At 34.9% G+C, this 21,147-nt stretch overlaps 1 protein-coding gene across 3 annotated transcripts in view; it reads left to right on the forward strand.

Annotated features, from left to right (window-relative positions):
* Window positions 1-21,147, forward strand: part of FBXL20 (F-box and leucine rich repeat protein 20) — a 91,605-nt gene that overhangs the window by 33,996 nt on the left and 36,462 nt on the right. For all 3 annotated transcript variants that reach the window (XM_045520756.2, XM_045520757.2, XM_010960486.2), the window contains exon 2: window positions 6,300-6,361. In XM_045520756.2, coding sequence (XP_045376712.1) covers window positions 6,300-6,361 — 62 coding nt within the window. The remainder of the gene's footprint in view (window positions 1-6,299; window positions 6,362-21,147) is intronic.

Below are 21,147 nucleotides of genomic sequence, written 5' to 3' on the forward strand. Positions count from 1 at the left end.
TTCTCCCCATAGATAGTTGGGAGCCCAGAGGCCTCTTTTCACAGTCTCTATCCCTTGTTGTAGCTGTACTCAGCTGGTACAATTTCCTTTAAAATTTCTGGGATTTTTCTGTGAATCTGATTTGTGTTATTCCATGTCTCAAAAGCTACATCATTATAACTGTCTAAGATAGATCTCTCCCTACTTTGGTTTTGTCAGGCTACTGTGGCATAATTCCCTTAAGCTTCATAGAGGCCATTGTATAACCATTGTTAGGCAGAGTTCACATATATGATATCAAAAACATGATCCATTAAAAAAAAGATAAATTGGACTTCATCAAAATTAAAAATAGTTGTGCTTCTAAAGACACCATTAAGAAATAGAAGGCACAACACACAAAATGGGAGAAAATATTTGCAGATCATATATTAGATAAAGGATGTGTGTTCAAAATATATAAAGAGCCCTTAAATCTCAATAGTAAGACAGTAAACAACTCAAATAAAGGGGCAAGTGATTTGAATATACGTTTCACCAAAGAAGTCATTTGAATGGCTAAAAAGCACATGAAAAGATGCTCAACAGCATTAGTGGCTAGGGAAATGCAAATTGAAACCACAAGAAGATACCACCCCATTAGACTGGCTAAAATAAAGAAGACAACAAGTGATGGTAAAAAACATGAACATACCGGGAAATTTCATATACTCCTGGTGGGGATGTAAAATGGAGTGGTACAGCCACTTTGGAAAACAATTGAGTGGTTTCTTTAAAAGTTTAAAATCAAATTACCATATGATACAACCTAGAAACTCTCCACCTTAGAGTCTATCCAAGAGAAATGAGAACATATTTCAGCCCAAAGATTTGTGTAAGAATGATCATAGCAGCATTATTAAAAATAGTGTAAATAAATAAATAAAAATTGTAGGGATCCAAATGTGTATCAACTAGGAATGAATAAATAAAATACAGAATTCCAAAAACTGGAATACTATTCAGCAACAAAAAGGAATGTAGGTACATGCTACAACATAGATGAACTTCAAAAACATAAGAATAAAAGAAGCCAGATTTAAAAGATGATATATTTTATAATTTCATTTTTTTTAATGCCCAGAAAAGGAAATCTGCAGAGACAGAAAACAGATTAATGGTTGCTTGAGGTTGGGGATCAGCACTAGGATTGAATGCAAATGGACGTGAAAGATATTTTGGGGGTGATGGAAATTCATCAAAATTGAATTGTACAGAGAAAGACAAGTACTATGTGATATCACTTATATGGGGAATCTAAAAAATGAAACAAGCTAGTGAATATAAAAAAAACCCTGAATTATAGTGATGGTTACACAGCTTTATAGATTAACTAAAAAGTGTTGAAATGTACATTTAAAACCATTGAGTTTTATTGTATGTGAGTTATGCCATAATAAAACTGTTTAAAATGCATATATACATGAAATTCCATAATGGTGAAAACTTAGCTATTATTACCACTTTTTTTTTAAACAAGGAATGTAATGTAGCTCATATCCCTTGAAATAAATGGGCCATAAGCCGAATCTCCAAACTTATCTTTCTTTAGCTATTTTAATCATTTTTTGTGATGATGGTATTCAGTCTGTTGTTGTGTTGATGTTATTTGCATGTTGTTTGCTAAATTTAGGGTAATGTTCAGTTTATTAAATTCCCTCCCTTCCTCTCTCCCATCCTTTCTTCTTTCCTCTCTCCCTCCTGCCCTCTCTCCCCACCACCCTCCCTTCCAAGGCACTTTGCTATAGAGGCACAGTGAAAAAAACACAGAATACGTTGGGAATTTACAGACAAGAGGAGTATTTCCAGATACTGTAGTAGAAATAACATTTCATTTGTTCAGGAATTTCTAGGCATTGTGTTGGTTTCTGACTACTGTGGTGAACTAAACAGACAGGGCCCTTTCGTCTCAGAGCTTACAGTCTGATATAATGGGCACCACACCAGACCAGGGTGCTTTGGGGTTTCAGAGGAGAAGGAATAATCAAATCCAGTTTGGGAGATTTCTAAAGGCTTCACAACATAGATAGCATGTCCACTGGATGTTAATTATTTCTGATGACAGAACAGACAAGTTTGGTTGCAAAGGTGCTGTATAGAAGATTGCATGAACAAAAGCACAGAGCCTGTTTGAGGAGAAGCAGCAAATGGTCTATTTAGTTCTATTTTAGATCTGTTTTCTTCCTGTTGGTTATACTTTACTTACTGTATGCAATTAAAAGTTGCTGTGGATTATAAAATATACCATTATTTTATACACCACAAAAAAAGTTTCTGATTTTAATTGTAAGATGTTTCCTAAATTCAGAAATGTTAAAATGTGGAGGAAAAAAACTTTCATTTTTAAACTTCAAAATTTGCCATCTTAACCATTGTCAAGTATGCAAGACACTCACAGTATTGTGTAACCAATCTCCAAAACTTTTTTATTTTTTCATTTTGCGAAACAAAAGATTATCTTTTAAAAAATATATTCTTCTAAAAAATATATTAGTAAATTTAGCTGCTTATTACAACAGAGACCCAAATTAAGAGTGGCTTAAATATGATAGAAATTTATTTTTTCTCTCATATGAAAGTCCAGAGGCATGATGTCTCTGCAATCATCTGCAGGCTTTTTCTAGTTTTCTGCTTATCTTTAAACTAAGGCCTTCAACTTCAGGATACAAGATGGAGTTAAGTCATCCAAACCACATTTAAAACAGCAGAATTGAGGAAGGAGTAAAGAAGAGGCACACACATCACTTTTTCTTACATCCCATTGACAAAAACTTAATAACCCAGCCTTATCTAGCTACAGGGTAAATAAAGTCTTCTTTCCACACAGCCATGTGCTGGCTAAAAACTTGGAATTCTGTTACTCTAGATGAGTGAATGAATATTGGGATAACTAGTATTCTCTACCAAAATATGCATTAGATTTTGTATTTCTTCTATGAAGCTTGAATAATATAGGTTAGAGCCTTTAATTTCCTTTTTTGGAGTTCGTAGCTATACTTTAATTTAATCAGCAGGGGTCACTGTTGAGTATTTCTTTCCTATTGCCTTTGTTCACCTCATCTGTCATTTCCCACCCAGATACTGGATTTAAAGCCTGTTTCCTGTGTCTTTTTTTGTGTGTGTTCTAAGCATTTAAATTCATTATGTTATTAAACTAATGCCCAGTATGGGCCAAAGATTTAAAACCTGATTAGAAAGTCAAAAATAATAGCAAAAAAAAAGGAGGAGAAAGATTACTATTCAGATTTTCTCTTAGATACTGTAATTACAATTTGCAACAAGTGGTTTCAAAGTTAGATTTCTCAGCTATGTCATTTATAGAAAAACAGTTTTATACAAAAGAACAAATGCTAATGTATGAAAAACCAAACCTGTTAGATTTTAAAAACCTATTTAAGAGTAGCCCATCCCTAGAAGACAGGGCTGTTGCAATATCTGCTTGTTTAGGGGATGATGTCCTACCTTGAAACAAGTAATCGAGAGAGAACGATCTAGTTGCTCTCGTGGTCTCCCCCCCCCCCCCGCCCCGACCATGTCCTTATAATTGTTTGTGGATAGATTATTAAATTGCATGCTGATATATCCCCAGGTTAATAGGAAACCTGGTAACCTAAGAATGTCAAATGTTTGAACAGTCACTTCCTCTACAACTATTATATCTAAAACCATCACAAATTTGTTGTAATTCATTATAGCCTTGATCTAATTGGTTTTGACCCTTTTATATTTTGCATGAAAAATCTAGAGTTTCAATATAGCTGAAATAGTAAAATATCTAAAACATATATACTATTGCTTCTGTGAAACATTTATTTTATAAACAATGCCATGAACTAGAACAGAAGCCAATTGGGTTTCCTAGAAAATGTCTAAAATTATTGGGTATCTACCTCTAGGAGTATTTTCTAAACTCCAGTGCTGTGTCACTTCAAATATAATAAAATTTTCTGATTATGTATTAGAACTGTTAATATAAGCCTTGAGATCCTCAATATGTTTGATCTGGTCCATTGGGTCTCATTAGTATCATTAGCATTAGTATCACCTGGAGGGCTTGTTAAACTACAGATTGCCCCTCTACTTCCACCACCCCTCACACCCTGGTTCTGATTCTATAGATCTGGAATAGAGCACAGGAATGTGCATTTCTAACAAGGTCCAGGTTGATGGTGATGCTGCTAGTCAGGTGACCGCAGTTTGTGAGCGTCTGATCTTATTTTTTCTTGCAAACTTGGAGTTAGGATACATATGTGCAGAAAGAAGGGGAGGGAAATACAAATCTGGACAAATGTCCTATACACTTGGTGTTTCCCAGATACTCCCAGGACACTGTCTATTCCTTCCCTCAATCCCCCGCCAGTGTACCTTCATGTTCCCACAAAGATAACAGCATTTAATCTATATTGACTGACACAAGGGAAGACATTAGCTGCTAGATGTGATTTTTATTCCTTTTTATATCTAGGGTTGTAGAAGTTATGTGAACAACACATAGTGATTTATATTTTTATCAATTTAATTAGTGCTTATATTCAAGTGAGCAAAGTACCTTATTAGATGAGATATGTAGCGGTTAATCAAATACTTTGAATATACAAGATAAAGAGCTTAGCAAAGTGATTATGTTTTACGTTTGTAGATTTGAGTTGGGCATAGTCTAGTAGATTGAGTGTTCAGTGATATTGTTGTATACTTACAAACTTCATTTTTCCCAGAGATCTCAAGCTCAAGATACATATTGTGTGCTAACTCTAAAAGTTCCCCAGGTCTCAACTTTGGATACCTTAGCTATCTTTGCAACACATTGTTCCTTTGTCATCAACCCTAGATTATTCAGGGCATACTTTATAACCCCTTCATATATTCTTTCCTTTAAATATACCCAGAGAAAAATTATCTTAGTGATATAGTCTTAGAAATCATGCAATTTGAGAAGAACTTGTTTAGGAGGAAATGTGATGGCTTCATTTTGAAAGTCGTCTTATAGAAGTGGGATATGATTTTAAAAAAATCTTCCATTAATAAGTAGATATTTTAGGAAAGCAGATTATTCTTTGGTGTCAGATTATTTTGTAAAACATGTACATGTCAGGCAATAGCATTACTTTTATTATAATATAATGTGTTTGCTGCACTGAACCAACTTTCCATCACAAAGTCCTGTAGCTTCTTGAAAAATCCTCTTTTATCCTTTTTTTTTTTTTTTTTTTTTTTTTGGTGGTGAGGAGAGGTAATCAGGTATTTATTTATTTTCTTATTTATCTACTTATTTATTTTTAATGGCAGTACTGGGGATTTGAACCCAGGACCTCGTGCATGCTCGGCATGCACTCTACCAATGAGCTTTACCCTACCACCTCCAGGTTTTTTTTTTTAAATTTCCACTGCCCCTGTAATCTTAGAGACCTACCTCATCTTTTACTTAAACTATAATTTTAATATATTCCTTGCTACCAGTCCAAAATTAGTATTCACTGATTGCTCTCCTTTGTGGAAAAAATGGTGGCTCTGTTTAAATGCATCCATTGTGAGTTATTTGATTAATTTGTTAAATGATCACTGTGTATATCCAGAATGTATATGGTGGTGGTTATAAAGCATTACTGGTTTTCTGTATGATTTGTAAAAACTTGTAAGAGAATGTTCCCTATCCCAGGTTTGTGAACACCTCCATGAAAAAGTTGATGTGAGTTAGATTTGGAGAATGACCTTACCTTAATGGCATTTTTAAATGGTCACTCTGTGGTGATACGATTTTTAAGCAAGTAAACCTTTTGTAACTGCAGTTTCTTTACATGTAAAATGAAGATTAGAGGTAGTATGAAGATTCATTACATTAATACATAAAAAGGCACTTAAAACAATACCCAGCACATAATATCATCCTTCTGACTGCTAGTCATTTTTCTCTAAAGACAAGGAACAAATGTCTCGGAGAAAGGTATAGCTCAAGTGGTAGAGCGCCTGCTTAGCATGCGTGAGGTCCTGTATTCAATCCCCAGTACCTCCTCTAAAAATAAATAAATAAATAAACCTAACTGCCGCCCCCACTGCAACATAAATAAATAAATAAATAAATAAATAAATAAATAAATAAATAAATAAATAAATAAATAAATGTCTCAAAGATATTTTTCAGCCTAAAGAGTCTCTGAAAATATACTTTGGCTTGTAACACCCACTGTACTTATTCACCTTTCTCCTAAGATCAGCTCTAAACTGTTGAGTTGAACATAGTAAAATGTTAAGTAACACTTGACATGATCATTTTGTTTCTGCAGATGTTCTCAAATAGCGATGAAGCTGTGATCAATAAAAAACTTCCCAAAGAACTCCTATTACGGTAAGTCTGCTTTTATGTTTTTTTGTGTGTGTATATCACATTTGCCTGTTTAAAAATCTTTTGACTTGTTTCTATATAGGTATAGGATCTAGATTATCTGAATTTTTTAATTTATTGATTCTATTGTTAAATGATCTTATTCTGTATTTTCTAGATATGAATTAAGATATTTGAACGTTTAATTTAGTAACAATTTTCTCCCACCCAATTTGTACCTATATATTTTGTTTCCTAGTTTTCCTTTTGCCCTATTCTTATACATAATGTAAAAGAGGTAGTTTGTTTAATTTTAATTTTATTTTATTACAGTACTGATTTGTTTTTGAAGAATGATTCTAATCTATCCCTTCCTCCCACTTCCCAGTATCAAAAATATGTCTTATGAAGTGACTTATATTTGCAATAAAATGCTGCACATACTGAGGTGCTGTATAGAAGTGTTACAGCCTTTTAAAGATAAAAAGACAAAGTATTTGAAACTTTCCTATGTTACACTTATGATTTTACCATCCTTATGTCTCTTTGTAGTTGTTAAATATCTTGTAGGGAAATGTGTTGAGGCTGTGTAAGTGTTAACTGATTTTTGTCCATTAATGTTAGCATCCATTAATGTTACCTGAAAGAGTTACCATATGTGCCAAGATTATGTATTTCAATAATTCTTCTGCATCTATTAATTGAAATTCTATTGTAAGGGAGAGCTTTCCCTTCTGTTACATTTACTTATTTATTCAATTATTTATAGCAGTATAAACTCATGAATATTTGTCTTAATTCTGTGAGTTACATTGTTACTGTCATTACTTATTTTGTTGTTCAGACTTTCTGTGTCTTCTAAGTTTGTGTGTTTGGAATTTCTTCCCATGTCTGTGTATTATCTGTTTTTTAAAATGCAGTTTAATAATAAATAGCATACAACATTTGGTTTGGTTAGATTTTAAGTTAAATATTGTATCATTTGATCCAACATACATTTCTACAAGGAGAAAAATTGTGTTGTTAGGACCATACTATTTCCTTATAAATGCAAAGCCACAGCCAAGTTACCAATGAATTAAGGAAGTGTTCTTGTTTCCTCTTAACTTTAACTTACTTTAGCTTACTTATTAATTTCCTCCTTCCCTTTTGAAATAAAGTTTATTATTAATGTTCTAGCAAGCTAGAATCCACTGTTTGCATAATGTGAAATTCAGTTAGCAGGATTGACAGTACTTCCTTTCAGAGCAGAACCATATGCATTTATTTAGGAGTACCTCTGGAAAGATGAATGTCAGTGTTTACAAGACAAAGACTCTTGTATGTTTTCCAAGAGCTACTGTAAATTTACTTGTTTCTCAAAGATTCCTTCTGAGGATGATATTGATTACTATAAAAATATAAGACTGCTTGAGCCCACACATGCCCTTTTAGCTATAAAACAAAGTACAGTTTCAAAATGAGGATTATTATTACTTATAAGGATCTGAAACTTCTTTTCAAGTGTTGGGGTGTTAGGTCATAATTGTCATGTAACATGTCTGTGTGAGCTGGTAGAAGATGAACTTTCTCAGCTTAGATTGAAAGAATAAATTGACTGGGACTTTTTGTCTGAAATAGGTAATCACGCTATGTTGAGAGCCCCCAAGACTACTCTGAGGTTTGGTGATTTACTCGGAGGACTCAAGACTCAGCATATAGTTATACTTGCGGAGATAATTTATTACAGGGAAAGGATACAAAACAAAATTAGCAAAGGGAAAAAGTGCATGGAGTGAAATAGAGAGGAAACCAGACATAAGCTTCTAAGAGTCCTTTCCCAGGGAAGTCAGTCACTCGGGATGTGCTTAATTCCTCCAGCAGTAAGTTATGACAACAAAAGTAAAATGTTGCCATCCAAGGGTCAGCATTGCAAGCAGGCCTTTCTAAGGATAGGTCTGCTATGTTAACTTTTTTCTGCATACATGCTATCTTATATCCTATTCCAAAAAGCTTACAACGTTGATGATTTGTCGTAGCTTTTAATTCAGTTCGATTGCTAGGAATTCAGGGTGGATAGGTGTGTGTGTGTGTTTTCCTTAAAGGCATAATGTTAAGAAAATGGACTCTGGGATCTGAACACCTGAATTCTGTCATTTACTAGCTATAAATTGAGGATTTCAGTACCTACCCCTTAGGGTTATCCTAAGAATCAAAAGCTTTGATAAATATAAAGTGATTATTAGAAGAGTGCCTGGGACATAGAAAGTGCTGTAAAAATGCTATGTATATTACTATTGGTTCTGTTTTTCACCTATAGACTATAAAATGATGTGATTACATTCTAAGACTACCAAAAGTGACCACCTCTCAACTTCAGGGTGCAAATTGGCAGATGTTCTTAAATCAAAAAACAGAAAACCAATAAGCAATCTCTTATCGAGCATTTATTTTCTAGCCTTCTCAGTTATGCAGAACAAATCAGAGAAACAGGATGCAAAGCTGAAAGATCAAATGTGCATTTTACTCAGAGGTTATATGCTCGCCTTTTCTCAGGCTCTGTTTACTCTTTATTTTTTCTTTAGACACAGTTCATACAGATTTGAATATGAATAGCAGTAGATAAAAATGGGATCATAAGAGTAATGCTGATAGAGGGTCCACTGAATTTTAAGAAGTAGCTATCTGACAGTAAGGGAGAATTATAAGAATTAATTTTAAAAAATGGACAAACCGAACAAAAACAAACACGTAGAATCAGAGACCAGAGCAGTGATTACCCGAGGAGAAGGGGGTGGTGGGGAGGACAAGAGGTGTAAAGGGAATCAACTGTATGGTAATAGGTGGAAAATAAGTCTTTGGTGTGAGACTGTTGTGGGATATACAGAAGTAGAAGTATGAATCTGTACACATGAAACTTAAATAGTTTTATAAATCAGTATTTCTTCAATTAAGAAAAAATAGAAACATTCAAAACCATGACAGTACAGGGCTGTTTATTCAAATGAAGAAACAACTTTTAGTCACTTAGTCACCTGTGAGGGTTTCACTGCATAGGATGACAATCGATGTTCTTTCTGAAAGCCATGAGATGTCAAGAAATAATTAAATTATATTCCTTTAAACCTTTTTGGTATATATCCATCTTTACAATATCATGCAGAGTATTTTCATTGCCCTGAAAATCCTCTATGCTATGCCTATTCATCTCTCCCTCTCACCACTGGCAATCACTTATCTTTTGATCTCCATAGTTCTGCTTTTTCCAGAATGTTATAGTTGGAATTTCCTTAAGCCTTACTATAGGAGCAAACATTCACCAAGTGCCTGCAATGTACCAGACATTATGTTGGATATAGAAATAAACAAGAATCACTGTCCTCAAGAAGCTTGCTGAGTAGTAGAAAAGATCAACATGAAAATAATCAGTATAAAGCTATATCGAGGTTTGCCTAGAGCAGTACAGTAAGTTCACATGTAGGACTTTACAACCAATCTTGGAGAGTTCGGAAGGTGCTTCCAAAGAAGTGAGATACATGAACTGAGTCTTAAAGGGGTAAGTAGCGATTAACTAGACAGAGAAGGAGAGTGAGGGAGAAGGACCTTTCAGATTTGAGATAGATTATTGTTTCCTCTTTGTGGAGAGAAGCAAAGGATCTTCTGATTCAGGTATACTACAAGATTTGAGGCTCTAGCTCTTTTGCATAATACATGGTATTGTAGTTTAGTATTTTTTCCCCTTAAGGCTTGCCTGACGAGCTAGCTGTCATTTATGATATTGTCTATATTGGAGAATTTACAAACTTTGCATTAGTCCATTAGTAAATTGGATAATTGGATGCCGCCTGTCTCTAGAACTTCATCTCCTCCCTGATTTGCTTGTTTCTTTATATTGAGATTTTAATATTGCCAAGCTTAACATTCCATTGCCTAGAGGAACAACAGCAGAATACTCTGAAGAATAAATTGGATATTTTCTTTTAGTTCTGTCAGGGAGAGACTTCAGCCCTTGTTTGGCCCCTATTATTCTTAGCAGCAACTCCTGTGCTGCCTTGATACCATGGTAGTGATGGACTATTAATAAAATATGTATTAGGCACAATGCTTATGTGTAGGTTATGTATATACGTGGGACAATAGAGTTGTTTGTGTTTTGAAATTAAGAACCACCTGGCTATGTGAAAATACTGTCTTGTTTTTTCAAGTCTTTTTTGTCTTCCTGTCATTAAGTACCATGAGCTCCCACCAGGCTCAGCTTGATACTGTGAAGTTAGTTTAATAGTCTTAAAATCATATCTCTGTCTAAATCAGGGCTGTCTTGGAGACAGGAGAATATGGGTCCTCTAGGAATATCGTAGAAGAAAACAATATTTAGAAAATAATCTTAAGAAATCAGGTAAAGTTTTGTGAAAACAGTGTAAAATTTGTTTTTAAAAATCACTTTGTTTCCTGAGGTTTATGTGTTTCTCCATGTTAATTATATTATGAGTCAAGGCTTGGATGTAAGAATTAGTTTGCAAAATGCAGGATGACCCAAGTAGATGTATGTGGCTGATAATAAGCCAGTGGCTATTGTGTGTGTTTTTGTTTTGTTTTGTTTTTTTTCACTTCTCACTCCTTTGAGATTTTAATGTAGTTTTTACTTCTTTTTTTTCTAACTTACTGTTTTTAAATAATTTCAGATTTACTGAAAAGATACAGAAATAGTTCAAAGAATTTCCATAAACCTTTTACTTGGATTCCCCAGGTGTTACCTCACTTGCATTATCACTGTCTCTATTTTTTTTTTTTGAATCATTTGAGGTAAGTTAAGATGACATTTTTTACCCCTCAAGACTTCAGTGTGTGCTTTCTGAAAAGAAAGACATTCTCTTACATAACCACAGTACAGTAATCATAATGAGGAAATGGACATTGACATAATAATATTATCTAGTCTATAGACCTTATCCCTATTTTACTAATTGTCCCATTCATGTTCTTTATAAATAAGAAGAAAAAAGATTTGCTTCCTGATTCAGGCTGCATCCTGGGTCACAGGTTGCAATTATTTGTCCCTTCTCTTCAGATGACTTTAATTTTGAATAGTCCCTCAGTCTTTCTTTGTCTTTTACAGCTTTGGCAGTTTTGAAGATTATAGACCATTTGTTTTATAGAATGTCCCTCATGATTAAATTCAGTTGATGCAGTTTTGTAGGAACACCACAGAAACAATGTAGTATCCCTCTCACTGTATCGTATCATAGGCGTAAGATGTGTTTGTCCCATTCCTGTGGATGTTAACTTTGATCATTTGGTTAGAGTAGTATCTGCCAGACTTCTCTACTGTAATGTTAACATTTTCCCCTTTATAATTAGTGAATATACTGTGATGAAATACTTTGATAATGTAAATATCTTGTTTCTCATCAAACTTTGACTCAGTAGTTTAATTCTTGCCTGAAACAGCTATTACCGTTGTGGTTGCCAAATGGTGATTTTCTAATTCCATCATTACATCTACATTTTATTAATTGGAATTCCCTAAAGAAGAGTTTTTCCTTCTATCTCATTTGTTTCTTTATATATTAACATCAACATAGGCTCATAGATTCCTGTTTTATTTAGTGTGTTGTAATCCTATTTGGGTTATCCTTGTTTCAATGCTCAAAATATTCCAGATTTAGCCAATGGGAGCCCCTTACAGTTACACTCTGTGTTCTTGGAATATGTGCCCATCGTTCTTTGAATACACCCTTGTTTTTGACATAGTGAGATATTTTAGAACCTTCTTGTACTTTTCCTGACCCAGTCCTGGAATCATCCATTTCTGCAAGGAGCTCTGGGATTTTTTTTTTTAAGTGGAGAATAGTATTTAGAAGCTAAGATCTTTACCCTAGCTATAGCCATTGCCAGTGGTTGTTCCAAACTCTGTTCTCTGGTTCTTCTTCACAGATTCTATCCACGTTCTCAGGGCCCCCAAGTATAACCTGCCCTCAGGATAAAAGCCATTAAAAAAAAAAAAAAGGAAAGTGTCTTGTCCCCTTTTCCCTATTAGTAGCTACCTGCATTTATTCACTCTCTATTGCCTTCAGATGGTTGATTTTATATTTTGTTCAGAGTTTATAGTTGTGTCTAGAAGGTTAGTGCAGTGGAAACTTACTCAGCCATAACCAGAAGTAGAACTGATTTTGTTTATTTTTGACTGTATAAAGCAAACGTGGTCTCAAAAGTCAGATTTGTACAAGGAGTTAGGTTCCTCCACCTTCTCCTTTCCACCTGATTTCCCATCCTCCATTTTGAATCATTTAACAAGAGTTCTGACTGAAGAATGATTCTTGACCTTGACTTCTTTTGTGTATTAGATCACAAACTCATGCAGGTGCTATCTTTGACGTTCATTTTTTGTCAGTGGATATGGATTAACTAAAAGATTCATCTTGACCTAGAAATTTGAATTTGTAAATTAATGATGAAACTTTGTCATCTCTAGCCTGATATATTTCAGTCTATGACTGGGGGGTTAAAAACATGTAGGTTTACTTGTTCTGCAGTTTCCTTTAAAAATCTGAATTGGTGATCTCTGTAAATTCATGTATTTTACAAATGTTTTTGAAAGCAATAAGTTAATCACCTTCATAATATTAGTAAGAATCACCTGGAGAGAGTGTTTAAAAAAAAAAAAACCTGCAGATGCCTTCTGAATCTGTAGGTCTGGACCAGGACCCAGGAATTTGTATTTCTGTCAAAAACTCTGGGTATATTGGTGCAGGTGATCCATGAACTACACTAGTAAACAGTGAAGCAAAAGAAGAATAAGAACTAAACTTTGAGAAATGCCTTCATTTGAAAAGAAGTATAATAAGTGGTAAATACAAGGTGGTATCTGAGAAGCCAGGATAGGAGATTCTTAAAAAGGGAGTAGTCAGTATGTCCCATATTTGAGAATTTATTGAAGACTTTTTCAGCAGCACTTATGTTTTCAGGTCACACATTGTATTAGTTAACCATAAACTGCCCTGTGTCTACATTTTTCTTTCTACAAGACTATAAGCTCCTAGAGGGCAGATATCTTGTATTATTGAATTTTTCTCTCTGCCTAACAGAGTTCTGGGTATAATTAAGAACTCTGTAGACCCTTTATGACTTGACCTTTTTTCTTCGGTGACTGTGAATTAACAAGATTAACTTTTTGGGTTGTTTTTGTTTTGCTATCCAAGAACGTTGTGTTTTGTTAGTTATTCTTGTCTTGATTCATGTCCTTAATAGTTTTTTTTCCCCTTTTCTTAATAGTTTCTTAAGATATAGCAAGTTTCTTAGTAAATTTCGGTAGTTTCTTAATAAATTTGTTTCTGTTATTGCTAGTTGTAAGGAAAGCTATCAATTTTTTGAATCTTTATCCACATTTTTAATATTAATTCTAGGAATTTTTAGTTATTTCTTTGATTGTCTATATATTTGTATCTCCTGAAAAAAAAAAAACAGTTCTTCCAATATTTACAGTAATTTCTTTTGCATCATTTTAGCCAGAAACCCCCAAAATAAATGTTGAATCCAGGTGATGCTATTGATCATTCTTGTTTTGTTCCTAACCTTACTATAGTTTTCAAAATCTGTTCCGTGTTTCCCCCAGTTATCTGCTGTCATAGCACAACTACAGTGATCTTTCTTCTTGTGAGTCTTTGAAACCATCCTTTATGATTTCATTCGTATAAAATCCTAGATGCAGATTATTAAAGTGAAGAATATTTCTTAACCAGTCTCAAATTACAGAAAAGTTGCAGTATGGTAGAAAAAAACTTTTCTTCCTAAACCATTCAAGTGCAGATCTAATGTCCCATCAGTAGGTCCTTAATATTTTATTTTAATATTTTCCAATCCAACGCATGTAAGTCTAGTTTCCTCCCTTTCCAGATTTGTAACTCCCTTCTGTGTCAGTGACAGACCTATCATTATCCTTAATACAATTCGTTACTTACTTAGTCTTCCTAATTGTAATCAGTCTTCCTAATTGCAGTCAGTCTGCCTAATTGTAATCTCCCTCTTGCACAAGGATTCCATCTTCACCCCACTGGGTTCACACACTTCATGCCAGACTAGCCCCTCCTCTTACATGGACACTCTTCTCTTCTGCTTGTGTTCCAAAACCCATGCTGGGTTTCTCCTAAATGTGGATTCTCTCTTCACATGGCCCACATTCTGACACATATGATAGGTCACCCCAATGTGTGGACACCGTCACTTCTTTCAGGCTCCAACTCCTCATGCTGAATCACCTGCTTGGACGTCTTTCCCAGCCCCCTCAACCTGTGACATCCACACCAGGCTGCCCCTTTACTCTGCTTGTCCAGTATCTCATGCTTGGTCACCCTCCTCATGGATGCTCTCCTTCCTCCTATAACTCAGCATTTCTACCCCTAAACTCAAATATATTCACAAAAAGTTATACATGTATGTTCATAGCAGAATTATTAATAATAATCAAGAAGTGGGAACAGCCCAAATGTCCATCAGCTGACAAATGGATGAACAAATTGTGGTATATCTATACAATGGAATAGTATTCAGTCATAAAAAGAATGAAGTACAGATGTGTGCTACAACATAAGTGTATAATTAAAAACACTTGAAGTGAAAGAAGCCAAATACAAAGGTCACATACTGTATTAATCCATTTATATGAAATGCCCAGAATAGACAAATTCATAGAGATGGATGTTGTCAGGGGCTGCAGTGAGGGGACGATAAGGAGTTACTACTAATGTATACAAGGTTTCTTTTAGGGGTGGTGAGAATGTTCTGAAATTAGCGATGAATGCACAACATTGTGGATGTATTAAAATTCACTGGTTGTGCTCTGTAAAAAAGTGAATTTTGTAATATGTGTGTTCTCTTTAATATACATATATAGTGTGTGTTATGTATATAAGTTTAATTTACAATAAATAATATTTATAAAAAGTGTAATAATAAAAATAGCTGTGATAATACACAATTACATAACAAATTTTTATTTATATATAATTTAAAACAAAAAATTTTGTCCTTTATTGGGAGGAAGTGATGGTCTGAACCCCATGGTAATGATAGGCTAGACAGAAAATGGATTTGATCAAGAGGTTTTTAAGAGTTATGATTGGCAATATGTTTGCTGGTTGATTTGATTTGTTGCTTATGGGGGTACATATTGGAAAGGAGTCAAAGATGATGCCCAGTGTTTTTGCTTCCTGCCAAGTAGATGGTGGGAACACTCACTAAGATAAATAAAATAGGAGGAATGGGGTTAATGGGAGGAAAATAATGAAAATGAGTTCAGTTTTGGTAGTTGTGAATATCTGAGGAGAGATGTCAAAAGGCAGATGTATACAGGTCTAAAGCTTATCAGTATGATTTAGAAGTCATAAACATATGTATAGTGATTAAAGCCACAAAAGAAAGACTATTATATTTAGCTTTTTTTGATTTACCAGTACCCTTGGGAAATAAGGAAACCAGAAGGAACAGCAAGACCTCTCAGACACTGAAATGAAAAGCTTTGGGGCCAAAACATCATAGCCTAGTGATTATCCTATAGATTGGCAGCCTTTGGGTCAGATGTCCATCCGGATTCCAACAGGGCATCATCACCTGGTGGCTCATATGGTGCGAACTCTTTAGAAAAGAGCTGTGCGTGACAGATGTTTAAGTTTGTCCAGATAATTGTACTCATACACATTCTTTCTTGGCTTAAATGTTCTATATTAAAGTGATTGAAGTCTTATTAGTTAGCAATATTTCATGAATATCTTAATCTAATATATGTAAATTAGTATGTCAACTATGACTGAAACCTGTTTGATTTTTATTTACTAATTAATTTGTCTCGAGCATTTGAGGTGGCTTAGATCAGGATCAATTATAATAAATATAAATAAATAATCAGGACCATGAGAAATGTAAAGAAAAATAGAAAACCAAAGCCAAAAAATAAAACAGATGCTCCCTTTTACGAGCCTACATGGTTGCTATAGATGGGTCTCAAATTTAGCTTTAAACTTCTTGGTAGCATAAATGAAATATTCTTAACAGAAAAGAAGAAATATACATATGATTCCATAAAAACAGCTCTTCCTTCCACTTGTTTCTAAAAGAAATTTCTCAAATAGGAGTCTAATTTAATTTGGTGGATAAATTTCCATGGCCAAATCAGTCACAGATTTTACATGGTCACATCTTGTAGTACCCTTTATAACAGTTAAAAACAAAATAATAGTGTCTAAGAATGCATTCTTCTGATCGTCCAGTTGATCCAGGATTGCTTTCAGCTGCAAGTAATTGTAGCTCAATGTGGCTTACACAGTTAGGGAGGTTATCTCATATAAAAGGGAGTACAAAGATAGATTGGGCTACCTACATCCTAAGGTTAATTGATTTAGGAGATCTACAGTTTCATCAGCAATTTTCTTTCTGTATTCTGCTATGAACAGCATCAGCATGGTCCTAAAACTGCTTTTCCTTATGGGCATAGGATGGATGCCAGCAAATACAGCATCCTTTGTTCACTCTGAGGGGAGAGGTGGGCTAGCATTGATATTCCAATAAAGCCTCTTCTCAGATCTCATTAGCTCAGTTGGCTTAGACCTGAACCAATCACTGTGACAGATTAGTTAATTGGGATGAAATGGATGTGGGAGAGTCAGTCACAGTGCCCACCACAAATAGAATATTGCATACTTAACAAGAATCATGAGTGTCCTTCAGATGGCTTTCTATAAATATTTATTACTATAAAGGTGGACTTTTCCTAGGATTAGGGTAGCACAAGGATTATGTTTCTTATGCAGTCTTAGAGTAGAAATATTCTTAGTTGTGGTTTGATGACTGATTCCTATACTTTAAATCAGATGAATGGGTAGTAGACTTGTCCTTTTTTGATGAAAAAAGCCTAACCATGACTTCACCCCAAAAAACACTGTCTACTTTTGCATTGAATTTTATTTCCTCAAGAAAAAAAAAATCGTAATTATTTCCAGCATGTAAACAAATGGTTAATGAATTGCTTAAAATTCTGTACCACAGATCATAGCTAAGGTGATTTTTGCCTGGAAAATGTTCGTAGAAGGTGGTATTACCAGTTGCTCGACATGGCCAAAGAAAACCCCATTAACATCCCCATGGTGCGTCTCATTTAGAGAGAGAAAACTTTTCAATCAATTTAGTTTTGTTAATAATAAAGTAGTAGTAGGGGAGGGTATAGCTCAAGTAGTAGAGTGCATGCTTAGCATGCATGAGATCCTGGGTTCAGTCCCCAGTACTTCCTCTAAGAATAAATAAGTAAACTTAATTGCCCCTCTCCACCAAGAAGAAAAAAAAGTAATAGTAACTTGTGCATCTAAGGAACTAAATGATTTAGTGTGCTTCATGGGATTACCAGATATGACTAGATTAGGTTTGCATAATTTCTGCTGAATATAATCTTGGTTAAAATAGTAGTTAACTGTAAGTAGCTGAATGACAAGACTACATTTCTGATATGTCCTCTTACTATTTCTTATGTGAGACAAGATCATTTCAAAAATACATAGGAAATCTATTTTGCTCTCCGTCATGGTCAGGGGTGTGCATCTGGTTTATTTAAGAGCCATTTTCCATCAAGATTCGAGTTTAAAAGAAATGGTAAAGCAAAGCACAGCCCTGATTTAAGAGGTTGAAGATTATCTGATCTAGCAGGTTGTGTCTACCAGCTCTGATTCACTTAGTAATACAGAATATGTCATCTTTGTGTTCACCATAATGACCAAGTATGTATAGAGAGGTCTTGTAACTTAATGTATAACTTGTTCTTATCTAAAGAATCAAAGCTCAAATAAGTCCATTATAGCTACAGGTAGCATACATTGCTTTTAGCAGAGTTCCTCACAAGATCATAGATAAAACCATAATGTCATAATTAAACCTTAAGTCCTCTTATGTAAAAAAGGGGCCTTGTAAACCTGCATCTGAAGACAGTAACGTAAAGTTTCAGTGAACAAGTCCTGCAAACTGTTGGTCTCATGAGAAATAAGAAGTTTGCAACTTTGAAAATGTAGTATATTTTCTGCCAGATAGTAGACAAGTATTAGAACCCTAAATTCAGTAACAAAAAAGAAGCAGACTCACAGATATAGAGAATAAACTAGTGGTTACCAGTGGGAAGAGGGAAAGGGGGAAGAAGCAATGTAGGGTTAGGGGATTAAGAGGTACAAAATATTAGGTATAAAATAAGCTGCAAAGGATATATTGTACAGTACAAGGAATATAGCCAATATCTTATAATTATATATGAAGTGTAACCTTTAAAACTTGTGAATCACTATATTGTATACCTGTAACTTACATAATCTTGTACAGCAACTAAACTGCAATTTTTTTAATTTAAAAAGAACAACAACAAAAATAAACAAAAAAGAACCCTAAATTCAAGCAGGCTTTATAAAACTCATGGTGGCCAAAGATCTGTATCCGGTGCCTTAAAAAATTTTTTTAGCAAATAAAATATAAGTTTCTTGTGAGCCCAACACTTTTTAAAAAAATAAAAGGAATGAACAAATGGCTTCCTTATTCCTGCTCTCTCAGCAACACCCCCCACAAAAAGCCTATTTTTCCCCCGCAAAGGTAACATATATCCTGTTATATCTAGATATATGATGTGCACAACACTTACATGCATGCGTTCATGTATACATAGTTTATATTTCTCAAAAATGAAAACATGATATGAACACTTATACAACTTGCTTTTGTTCCTGTCATTTAATAATCATTGACATCTTTTTTAGGTCAGTTCATGTAGCTGTACTTCATTTTTATAATGGCTGCTAACTACAAGAAGAGAAGGGAAGACATTCAGAGGGGGCTGGGCCAGAGAAGGCCTGGGATGGGGGCTGGGCAGAGGGGCTGAGTTGAGGGAGCTGAGCCAGAGGGGAAGCGGGGGCCACGAGGTGGTATTGGGGAACAATGAAGGAAGATGAGGGGGCTCCAGCATGGGTGTTTTAGGGGAGGCAAAGGGGGTGGCAGCCCACCTGCCAGGCCCTCACCCACTTGACATAGCCCCAGAATAGAGAGAACCACAGCCTGGTTCCTGTTGGCACAGATTTGACTGTGATGGGGATAAACAGTGGAAATGTTTCCCTATTGAGAGCTAAGGAAACTTGCTGAAATAGACCAAATCAAACATTCTGATAACTATCTTTACTCATACTTTTGCTTTTACAGGACGTAGTATGTATGTTTTTTTATTTTAATGGGCACTATCGAATTACTCTACAGAAGTCATGCCCGTAGATATCCTCATGATGTGAATGAAATTACTCATTTTGTTAAGCCCTCTTCAGGACCATGCTATGCTTTTTAATTTATTTAATAAAAAGAACTACATTAAGAGGTATTGCTGAGGTAGGTTGGGGATATTTGTCATAAGACTGAATCCAAAGTAAGTTTGGAATAAATTATTTTTGCAGAACATACCACGGGTAACCATATCCCAAAATCTACTCTCAGTATTTACGTTAACAGCCAGCCCCATGTTCTCTTCCAGGGATCTAGTATTAAGGGTTTGGGTTTTCTCTTTCTTTTTCATACAGCAGTAAGATTTATTTATAATTAGTCCCTGTCTTCTTCCACACCATGTCTCAGAAACCTGGCCAAGGTCTTTTTGCTTCCTGAGATTCCTTTTGTTGAGTGAGGAAGATGAGACCTCCTTTGCTTAAACATGGGCACCCTACAGCTAGGCCATTTTTCCAACAATCTGTTGATAAGAGATGGGGTAGGGGTGGGGGGCGATTACTGAAGTAGTCAAGCAGGATCCTTCAACAATAGCACACCTTTTATTCCAGCTCAGTTTTCTCATTTCTGTGATCTTAGCCATTCTGATTATGGACGTATGCATTCTTAGAAGGAACTATGTAAAGGGTTAAAGTCTAAGGTACCTCGCCTGAAGATGATGAAAAGCAGGACGGTGCTAAGTACATTTAGTTTATTGTTCTGGCCTATCATATAGAGATATCAATATCATTTCTCCTTGATTTATCTTACAAATGCATATTTATAAGTATAAGAATATTTTTATTTGGGTTAATGATACTATATTTGAAGAATGAATGCTCACTGTGAGCCTACCCCTCCCCCAATCTCCTCCTTTCTCTCCCTCCATTCCCCCCAAATATCTGTAGTTAAAACCCTGGCAGCTTTTCCCATTAGTTCTTACATTTGGCATTCTACAGGTAATTGTCTCTACAGTCAAGTACATAGATTGAAGTCAGAGGTTACTAAGTAATAGCAGACATTTAGACAGATGACTTGTGGAGTGTAGAAGGGACTTAAGCACTGAGGCTTACTATATCCATCTTACCAGGGATCCAGATCAGGTCTGGAAAGTCCAAGCTCTTATTACTTGAATAGAGGAGCACAGCAACTGTGTTTGTCTTCTTTCTCTTTTTAATGTACCATATGTCAGAATCCAGGTAAAAACCTAAGTCATGGGAATTTTGACGTTTAGAACCCCAGGCAGTACATTCTAAGAACAGAATTATGATTTTTGAGTTGTATGCTTCATAGTCTTCTAGGTCTCCAGTCTGAGGTTTCATGTCTATCTATTATGTTTTCTTCTGTGGAGAATCTTGCTAACTATGATCATTATCTGTAAAATTTCTCACTTGTGCCTCCACCATATGTAATATTATGTTTTACACATATATGAATTGCTGAGGGATTAGTAGTGATTTGCTGGAAACTATCTTTAGATTATGAAACTCCACATAAAGGTAGTATATAGTGGATGACAGGGAAAAGCAGCAGCATTTAAGCAATACAAGAATACTTTTTGCATTAGATAA

This window comes from Camelus bactrianus, chromosome 16 (assembly GCF_048773025.1).
Source record: "Camelus bactrianus isolate YW-2024 breed Bactrian camel chromosome 16, ASM4877302v1, whole genome shotgun sequence".
Lineage (NCBI taxonomy): Eukaryota > Metazoa > Chordata > Mammalia > Artiodactyla > Camelidae > Camelus > Camelus bactrianus.